This window comes from Bos indicus x Bos taurus, chromosome 5 (assembly GCF_003369695.1).
Source record: "Bos indicus x Bos taurus breed Angus x Brahman F1 hybrid chromosome 5, Bos_hybrid_MaternalHap_v2.0, whole genome shotgun sequence".
Taxonomy (NCBI): domain Eukaryota; kingdom Metazoa; phylum Chordata; class Mammalia; order Artiodactyla; family Bovidae; genus Bos; species Bos indicus x Bos taurus.
In genome coordinates this window covers 46,586,438-46,596,516 of record NC_040080.1, presented here as the reverse complement: position 1 = coordinate 46,596,516, position 10,079 = coordinate 46,586,438, and the positions used below count along the sequence as shown (strand labels likewise).

Sequence of the window (10,079 nt, the reverse complement as noted above, 5' to 3'; positions counted from 1 at the left end):
CCATTTCTGGGCTGGAGGCTCTGAAAGGGGCAAAATCACACTGCTGCACAGATTTCCAGAAGTTTTTTTTTTTTACGTCTTGTTTTAAATAGATTGTTTTCCACGGGTCATATGACCGCTCCTCCTCCGCCCCCGCAGGCCAGGGGCGGGCGGGGCGCCGGCTCCCGCGGGTGTTGCAACTTCGGGCCCCAAAGTGGGGAAAGGCCAGCGGGCGGCGGCCACGTGACTCGCCCCGGGGATAAATAGACGGCGAAGCTGGGATTCGGCACCGTAGCCCTCCCACCTCCTCCATCCACTTCTGGGCCGTCGGAGCCGGAGTTCTCGGAGCCGCAGTTCTCGGAGCCAGCATCGACCCCACACCTACACAGCCGCAGGATGGAGCGCCCGCAGCCCGACAGCAGGCAAGTGCGGGGCGGGGGACCGGCCTCTCCCGGGCAGGGCAGCTCCCTCTTCCCGAAGAGCTCCCGAGACCGAGCCGGGAAGCAGGAAGCGACCTCGCTGAACGGGCGACGGTCACTTGGGGCTTTGGTGTTAGGAGGAGCTGGGTGCCAGTCCCGCCCGGTGGGGCAGCTGGAGAGATGAAAGGTGATTGACATGCCTGGCTCCCTGTGGATGACCTGATGGGAGTGTTGTCGTGGGACCGACTTTGGTTTTGGTTTTGTGCGAGTGCTTGGAGGTAGCGGTCTGCTTAATCCGGGATCCTCGCGACTGTTTGAGCCTGGGTGACAAAGCCTGGCTTTCTTACTGGGGACTCCTCTTGGCCGCATCCACCACCTCTGGCTAGCTGTCGAATTAAGGAGCACATCACCCCGGCTACTGAGCCCGCGTTTGCAGTATGAGAGTGGCATAGTAGAGGAGGCACAGCAAGCAAGCCAAGGTCTCCTGACTAGCTGGAATTTGGCCCTGGGTTTGTCCACCTCTGAGTCTGGCGCCTCCCATCTCCCAAGAATTTGACCAGCATGTACAGAACAGGGGGTGATGTTTCTGAAGGAGTGCTGGCCAGAAAGGAGAAATGACACTCGTGTGGGAGGTGGATGCAGAGGCAGAAATACTCCCCAAAAGGGACTGTTTCTTTGAGTAAAGCTGAGTTTTACTTGAGCTTTTTCAATACTTTGCTGCGAGCAGAATATTACAAGGGATTATGAGATCTGTATCTGAAACCTCAACAAAGTTAATGAGTTAAATCTTGGGTCTAAAAGCCAGTGGAAGCAGTTGCAGGTGAATTGAGTGTTCACCTTGCCCACCGATGCTGCTCCCTTCTCTTCTCTATTGAGAATAATTGGCCAGACCTTTCCTGTTGGTTTGTGGGACCCGTATTACAGTGTTTTAATAACTGAAAAGTGTGGCTGGGGTTGCATCTTAAAGGTAGTTGGGGAAGTGGCTGTGTATTAGATGGGAACCTGGGTTTCCGCAGAGAAGCCTGATAAAAGCGGAAATCTCTTTTTTAAGTCCTGCACACAGGCAGGGGTACCCCTCAGAAGCTCATGCTGGAAGAGACTGTGCCCAGAGCCCTGTCCTCGACTCCCTTGTTCACCTCTGTACCTTCTCTCTGCAGCATGCCCCAGGATTTGTCAGAGGCCCTGAAGGAGGCCACCAAGGAGGTGCACACCCAGGCGGAGAATGCAGAGTTCATGAAGAACTTTCAGAAGGGTGAGCTGACCCAAGAAGGTTTTAAGGTATGTGGACTGGAGGTACCAGCCTTGGCAGGGGTACTTTGGGTGGGAGTGCACCCAAAGCGCAGAGCAGTGGTGTTAGTGGGGATGGCTGCTTGAGATGCAGAGGGACCCGATGAGCATGTTCAAGGGAGTCATTTTACAGGTCATGACATTGAGGCTCAGAGAGTGGAAATGACTTACCCAGGGTCACACAGCAGATTTCACAGCCTGCAATGTGGTATTGTGGAGGGGCTGGGGCAGTGGTACTCTTTAAGTGACCACCTAGTGCCTGCTTGGCATTTTACTCACTTAATTTTAATTAGTGCTTCAGCTTTGATAAGGAAGATGAGGAAGGGAAGGCTCAGAGAGGTTAAGTAACTAACAGAAGGTCACACAGCCTGTAAGAAAATGGGAGAGGCCAAAATCGAGCCAAGGCTGGTTATCTTATTTGCCTCTGAAGGTAAGAGGGGGAGTATGGGTTCGAGCTTGAGTTCTTCCATCCCCTAATAGTAAGACTATGGGCACCATCTAATCTCCCCAAGGTACCTTTTCCTCACCTGTGAAATGAGACTTTTCAACAGCAGGGTTTTCTTTTTTTTGGACCACACTGCACAGCATGTGGGCTCTTCGTTTTCCAACCAAGGAGTGAACCCATGCTTCCAGCAGTGGAAGCACGGAGTCCTAACCACTGGACCAAGGGGAATACCTAGCATGATTTCCTCAAGTGCCCATTGTATTTGAGGCGTGAATTTTTGCTATTACTCAGCACAGTTGTGAAATTCATGCACGTAGAAGGAAAGCATGTGACAAGAGAACCCGGCAGGTGCTGGGTGTGAGGAGAGGCTTGTTGGGGTTGAACAGTAGGGGTGGGGAGCTGTGGCTCACCACTCCTGACACCCTGTCTTTGGCTATTGGGAGATGCCCCCTACTTCCAGCAGGAGAGGTGCTTCAGTGAAGGGCGATTTAACATGCAGCCCTAAGGGGCTCACAGCCCTGGGCTGTGTCCTGTGGATGTGAGTTTAGCCCTTACTCCTTTGTTCTGCCCCCACTCCCCTGAAAAAGCTGATGTACAGTTGCTGTAATGGGAGTGGGGAGGTGGCCGCTGGAGTACCCCATACCCAGCCACTGTACGCTTTGGAGCTTCCTTCTTGGCCCCTGAGTTCAGAGTCAGCACAAAGATCCAGGAGAGGACCCAGTGCTCACTCGGATTGTGCTGATGGAGGTAGCGTTTTTTATCACCACGGTCCAGCTTCAGTGCTGGCTACCAGGTCGCACCTAGCGCTTTACCTCTGCCATCCTCCCTGAGCTGCACACCTGCCCCATCAGTCTGTGGTCAGATTACCCTTCTTTACAAGGAAGGGGACCAAGGCTTGTCTTGTGCAGAGTCACTCAGGCCCCAGATTGCCTAGAGAGGGAGAGTGGTTTTATCCACCGTCACCCAGCTGAGGACTGGCCGAGCGGAGCTAGGGCCAGGTCGGTCACAGTTGAAAACCCAGGCTGCTCTGTACCAGGCTGCCTGGGTTTCTGCACTGGTGAGAGACAGTGCTCCCACGAATGATTAAAGGCTCAGAAATCACCTGAAAACCTCAGCCGGAACATCTAAACTTTGTCCTCTTTCAAACTCAAATTAATGTGTAATGGGAGTTACCTGAGCCAAGGGCTCAAGTCCCCCAGCCCAGCTTTCAGAGGTGATGGGGTTCAGAGGGGTCTTCTGGGGAGAGCTGTGCCCTGCAGATGGATCCCCAGAGGTCAAAAGCCAGGGAGAGGTGCCTGGCGTCTTCCTGTAAGCACGTTCATTCAGTTACTTCCTCCAGAAAGCCATGCCTGTGCTTGGCTCCATTTCTGTTCCTTACTAGCTTTGTGACTTCGGTGTCTCATACCCTCTCTGAGCCTTAGTGTCTTTCCTGTAAAATGGGCATAGCCATTCCTTTGTTAGATTTTTCCAAGGATGAAATGAGGATTTGTATTTTTTCCAGTGTGATAAAAAGGTTTTTAGGCTCAGACAATGCACAATGAAAATTTTCTCCTGTGACACTTTCTCTGGCTGCCACATGCGGAGGGTTAGAGGGGCTGGCAGGAGGTGGGAGCCCAGCCTGGGGAGGTGACAAGGATGACTTTGAAGGCGATAGTGCCAAGGGGCTGGATGCTCTGATAATGACCTGCTTGCTCTGGTTTCAGCTGGTGATGGCGTCTTTGTACCACATCTATGTGGCCCTGGAGGAGGAGATCGAACGCAACAAGGAGAACCCCGTCTACACTCCCCTCTACTTCCCAGAGGAGCTGCACCGCCGGGCCTCCCTGGAGCAGGACATGGCCTTCTGGTACGGGCCCCGCTGGCAGGAGGCCATCCCCTACACGCAGGCCACCAAGCGCTATGTTCAGCGACTCCAGGAGGTGGGGCGCACCGAGCCCGAACTGCTGGTGGCCCATGCCTACACCCGCTACCTGGGAGACCTGTCTGGGGGCCAAGTTCTCAAGAAGATTGCTCAGAAGGCCCTGAATCTGCCCAGCTCCGGGGAGGGCCTGGCCTTCTTCACTTTCCCCAATATCGCCAGTGCCACCAAGTTCAAGCAGCTGTACCGCTCCCGCATGAACACTCTGGAGATGACCCCTGAGGTCCGGCAGAGGGTCCTGGATGAGGCCAAGACCGCCTTCCTGCTCAACATCCAGGTGAGGGTATGGGCTGTGCTGCAAGGCCACCTCTGCCTCCAGCTGCTCTTCCAGGGTGGGGGCCAGGGGGGTCAAGGGTCGTATTTAAGGGCAGAGGCTTGGGGTCTAGGGTTCCAGTTCTGTCACTTACCTGGCGGGGTGATTTTAGGCAAATCCCTTTCTTAATCACTTTGTACTTCAGTTTCCCCATCTGTAAAATGGGGATATAATAGCACTTAGCTCACGGAGTTGTTGTGACTGCTTAAATCAATCAAGTCCCCAAAGCAGGGCATGTCACAGGGTCAGCCCTTGAACATTAGCCACGGTTATTGTATGATGTGAGCGTCACCGTTGTGGCACTCTGTGATAACTCCCTGTGACAACATACAAGTTGGCTGTGTGTTCATATGTAGCCAGGTTGGCACTGCAGGGTTCACGGATGCCGCAGACCTGGCCTCTGCCATCTGGGCCTCTCAGCCCAGTCAGGAGGCATGATCTGTCTTTCTACAAGTGTCTCAAATCCAGGGGAAGATAGGTTTTGCCTTGAAGGGTGACTTCTTAGGCAGAGCCACGATGGGTGTTCCCAGTGGGGGTGAGATTCCTTCTAACCCTGATGTAGAATTCTGTCGCTCTCCTCCTATCTGAAGGCCCTGTGGGAACTGGGCTCTTAGTTTATGCTCTCCTGGCTCCTTATTCCCAGCCTGAGACCCCAGAGGAGATTGCTCATAGCACTCGCTATTGAGCAATGTGCATCTTTTGGGCATACGGCTAAAAAATACCCAGCACACCTGGTCAGTCTTCTGAGAAAAGCTGTATCTTTCAGAAAGGTGGTGTAGAAAGAACAGGTGTTTTGGAGCCAGAGTCCCATGGGAGGGCTGGCCCTTGCCGCTTGACCTCTGGGTTAGCCACCACCCAGGCACTGAATCTCTGGAGTGGCAATGACCTGGTCTGTAACCCTAGCTAATGAGTACCACAGAGCATTGAGTGCCTGCTTGGGGACCACTCAAGACATGGTACTTTTCAAAGGGACCCAGCATATGGGCATGAGTGGCCATTCAGAATGGCTGTTATTGAGGAGCATTTGGGGAAGAGCAGGCAGGCGAGTTAATGAACTTGTGACATCTTATCTCTTAACCCGGATGTTCAGTATTTTTGCTGTGATTCTGTTCTGTCTTGCTATTTCACAACCAAACCTCAGACCTCCCATCAGCAGGCCTGGCCCCACCTTTCATGGAGACATGCACTTTGTTCTCTTGCAGCTGTTTGAGGAGTTGCAGGGCCTGCTGACCCAGAAGGCCAAGGACCATGATCCCTTGCAGGCACCAGAGCTTCACAGGCGAGCCGGCAGCAAGGTGCAAGGTGAGGGCCTCCCCGGGGGCGTGTGTGGAAGGCATATGGCCCAGTCGTCTGGCTCTGGTGTCTCTGACTCTTCTGTCTTCTCCATGCTTTAAATGGGAAGTCAGGGGTGGAGCCAGCCTTCACCAGGATGCCCCTCTGCGCCTCAGTCTCCCCAGTTCTAGAATCAGGGGGGTTGGGCTGGTTTTAGCTCACTTTCGAGTACTCAAAGGATACTCTGAAGTCATGACAAGTCCTCCCCCAACCGCCACACACACAATTTAGGTCCTTTGGGGGTCTGTTAATGGTTTCCAAGCAGAGACCCCCTGACTTGGGGCTAGGGGCCCAGGGCAGCTTCTAGCTATCCCCCCCGCTGTGGACGCAGGGTCCTATCTTGGGTTAGTCCCTCCCTCAGGCCGCTCAGAGAGCTCTCTAGGGGGTGGCAGTGCTGAGAAAACATGGGAAACTTCCAGAGCACCAGAGTCCCCTCCCTCCCTCCCTGTGGGCGAGAGTGTGGCTTTGGGAGTCAAGAGAGGGGAGGGGTGAAGCTATGCCACCTGCTTGGCAGGTCATCTCAGGCCTCTGCTCCTGGTGCCACCATAGCTCATGCGTGCCAGGACTACATGGACCCCTCCGTTGGTGGGGTTTTGCAGGGAACACTGGAATGTGGCCATTCCTGATGAGATTACAAGGTGGGGGGGAGGGGACTCAGTCCTAATACATCAATTCTCAAACTATGGTCCCCTGGGTATCCCTGGAGAGTACTTCTCACAATCTGGCCGAAAATGGAAGAGTGGACAGCTTGGAGAAGTAAGCTCCCTGTCTTAGGAGGTATCCAAGTAGTGGCTAGAGGGCTACTGGTTTGCATCTAGCAGGGACTTTACTAGACGCTGCTGAGGTGGTTCTGATTTGTTTTTCCATGACGTCAAATGGCCCTGCCTCCATCCTCCTGGACTTAACATCATCTCCCTTCTCTTTCAGACTTGGCTCCCACCAAGGCGTCCAGGGGGAAGCCCCAGCCCAGCGTCCTCTCCCAGGCACCTCTCCTGCGATGGGTCCTCACACTCAGCTTTCTGGTGGCCACGGTCGCTGTGGGGCTTTACGCCATGTGAATTCAAGTGTGCTGGCTCCTGGGGGCCATGAAAACTGTTCGTGGAGAGGGGCAGCCTCTTGGCTGGCTTCCTTCCCTTGAGCTTGGGGCAGGGGGCAGCTGTCAGGGCTCCTGCTGTCTCCCTGTATCCCTCTCTTCTGGATAAAAGGAGCCTGAGACATCTCCACCAACCCAAAGTACATCCAGTCAGTGACCTGAACTTCAAAGTGGGACAAGGGGTCTTCCCTGGCCCCTCAGCACTCACCCCTTCCTGTTCCTGCAGCAGAGCCCAGAAGATGTAGCCAGAGCAACAGCTGTTGAAAACCTCCAAAAGCCTTGGGTCTGAGGTCTCCCTTTTGACCCGCTGTGACCGCTTGCCCTATGGGCCATGGCAATTTTTGTATATGTTCAAAGATGTTGTGTCTTATGTTTCCGTCTTGTTTTTGTTGGAGCAGCTTTGTGTTCCTGGCTCAGCCTGAACTATGGTATTCTGTTGTGTGCTGTTCTGTTCTTATAACAGGGTAGGGGTGGTTTGTGGCGGGTGGGGAGGAAGTGTTTAACAGGACTGTGGCCTTGATTGCTGACTTTCATGTGAAATAATAAACTAAATGGCCTGATAGTAACTTGATGTGTTTTTCTTGGGCTCTGTTACCCTTGGGGAACTGACCTTTTTTCCTCACATGTTTCTTGAAAGTCTGGTGGGCAGAAGGTGAAAGTGCGGGTGACACAGGAGCCAGTTTGAGATGTTGTGCTCTGTTCCGAGGGTGGTGGGGGCGACCTTGAAGCAGGCAGTGGGCACGTCTTTGGGGTGAACCCTGCTTGATGGAAGACAGCTTTACCAAGGACGGGATTCACTGTAAAGCTGCAAATTCTGGAATAAGATCTGTCTTGTACAGTGAATTGTAGGGACTGGAGTAAGAACCCTGGTTTTCTTCTTTCTGTAACTGCCTTTGGGGTTAGGTATTAACCCTTCTGGGGCTCAATTTTGACACCTTTAACACCAATTCAGAGACCCAGCTCACCTGTCTTGAGAAGCAAATGAGATGCATGTAAAATGCCAACAGCACACAACGTGAACTCTTAATAATGAAACGAGGGAGATCAGTGTTCTGTGATTCTTGCCAAGTGATTCTTTACTGTGCGAGTCACCTCACATGATGTCATCTCATTTGATCCTCAGAAAAACTGAGGAGTTACCACTTCTAGAGGGTCAGGAGGGATTTAAACCAGGTCTGGCCAGCTCTAGATCCAAGCCTTTTCCATTGTCCGAAGTCCTCAAAGTGTGTTAGTTGCTCAGTAGTGTCTGACTCTTTGTGACCCCCATGGACTATAGCCCACCGGGCTTCTCTGTCCATGGAATTCTCCAATTCTGGAGTGGGTAGCCATTCCCTTCATAGGATCTTCCCAACCCAGGGACTGAACTCCAGTCTCTATGTTGCAGGCAAATTCTTTACTGACCGAGCCACCAGGGAAGCCCCAAAGTCTTAAAAGCCACTGAAAGTAAAAATGTAGTCCCTCAGTCTGGGAGAGTGAAAGCCCCAGGTTGCAAGTGTATTTAGCAAAGCAAAGGACAAAGCTTTTCCTTAATGAGACTCGAATGTGAACACGGATCCAGGAGACCTCTGTCCCTAGTTATGGCTCTGTGAAGTAAGTCTGGAACCTGGTCAAGTCACTTCATGTCTCCATTTGCTCGCTGGCAAACTAACAACCACCTGCATCCCACAGCTGGGAGGCGGGTCTAGTGGTCTCCAAACCCCAGTCTGTGGCTGGTGACATCAGGATACCTGGGTATCATGGACCCCCAATCTGAGAGGCTGATTCTGGAGACTTGGAGCAGAACTCTGCAATGGCTCGTTACCAAAAGCTTCTTCAGTTCAGTTCAGTCGCTCAGTCGTGTCCGACTCTTTGCGACCCTATGAATCGCAGCACGCCAGGCCTCCCTGTCCATCACCAACTCCCAGAGTTCACTCAGACTCACGTCCATCAAGTCAGTGATACCATCCAGCCATCTCATCCTCTGTCGTCCCCTTCTCCTCCTGCCCCCAATCCCTCCCAGCACCAGAGTCTTTTCCAGTGAGTCAACTCTTCGCATGAGGTGGCCAAAGTACTGGAGTTTCAGCTTTAGCATCATTCCTTCCAAAGAAATCCCAGGGCTGATCTCCTTCAGAATGGACTGGTTGGATCTCCTTGCAGTCCAAGGAACTCTCAAGAGTCTTCTCCAACACCACAGTTCAAAAGCATCAATTCTTCGGCTTCTTGGGAGATTCCAAATAGCATAGCAACTAGGTCTAGAAGCCACTGTTTGTGTGATGATGTATACCAAGAGTAGGCATTCAAAATATTTACTTGGCTCTTTTCACTCAGGCCCAGTTTCCAATTTTCTGTGACAAGGATACCAGTACTCATTGTTTGCAGTGACAAAGAAAGGAAGGAAGAGAGGGAGGGGCGATAGAACCACTTTAAATTCTACTAACAGGAAAATGGCTTAATATTCTGTATTCTATTCACACGGTGGAAGATTAAAGAGCTGTTAACTAGAATGAATTAGAGCTATGTCTCCATGCAGAGGGACCTCCCTGAAGGATCAGATTCATTTGGCATAATTTTGACACCTTTAAACAGACTCATATTTTAAACACTGCCCGTAAATGTGTCAATGTAGACTACGGAATAAAAAGATGGTTCCTGTAGCTAGTGTTTCCAGTGAGAATGGAAAAAAAAGAAGGGAGGGGAGATTATGCAGTCCTTGCTGCCGCTTGAGAATCCGTCAGGTTTTGCTGGATCTTCCCGTTTTTGTAACCTAGACTAGGAATCTGGTCGTGAATTTTTGCAAATTTTAAGCATTGCCAGATAATAAAAACTCTTCTACAACTTAAAAAACAAAAACATAAAACACCATTTGGGCCTAAGAAAACATTCCTGGAGTCCCCTTTAGTCCTAGAGGCGTTAAGGAGACCACAGGTGGATTATTTCTAATTAATCCCCAACTTGTTTAGGCGTGAGAGCTGGGAGGGCAGGAGGGCAGCGCCCCCTCCAGACGCTAGGGGACAGCAGGCTCACACCCAGCAAGTGACTACACCTTGAGAAGCAAGTACTTCTCAGGTACCTATAGCTTCTTCCGCCCGTGGTCGGAAAGGGGTCATTTCCTCCTGAAAAAGGCTTAAGACGAGTACACATTAACGTCCTCCCCTCCGCCATCTTTGCGCTCCGCCCCGCCGCTTCCTCCGGGTCAGTTTCGCGCCAAATTGTCCCGCAAGCAAAATGGAGCCCGGAAGGAGGGTATCCCGACGTCCTGCGCCCTGCAGCCAATCCCCTTCAGCAGTTTCTTTGGAGGCGGGACCCTCAGGCGC

General features: G+C 52.2%; 1 protein-coding gene across 1 annotated transcript; it reads left to right on the top strand.

The window, feature by feature from the left end:
- The first annotated feature begins 244 nt into the window (after positions 1 to 244).
- On the top strand, positions 245 to 7,352 carry HMOX1 (heme oxygenase 1). The gene is made up of 5 exons (XM_027541841.1): positions 245 to 401; positions 1,556 to 1,676; positions 3,834 to 4,325; positions 5,564 to 5,663; positions 6,621 to 7,352. The coding sequence occupies exons 1-5, from the start codon at positions 376 to 378 to the stop codon at positions 6,749 to 6,751; spliced, it is 870 nt and encodes a 289-aa protein (XP_027397642.1). The 5' UTR covers positions 245 to 375; the 3' UTR covers positions 6,752 to 7,352.
- The last annotated feature ends 2,727 nt before the right edge of the window (positions 7,353 to 10,079 follow it).

Coding starts and splice junctions, on each gene's coding strand:
- HMOX1 (XM_027541841.1), top strand. CDS start 376: ATGGAGCGCCCGCAGCCCGACAGCAG. Junction 402..1,555: donor CGCCCGCAGCCCGACAGCAG/GCAAGTGCGGGG, acceptor TTCTCTCTGCAG/CATGCCCCAGGATTTGTCAG. Junction 4,326..5,563: donor CCTTCCTGCTCAACATCCAG/GTGAGGGTATGG, acceptor GTTCTCTTGCAG/CTGTTTGAGGAGTTGCAGGG.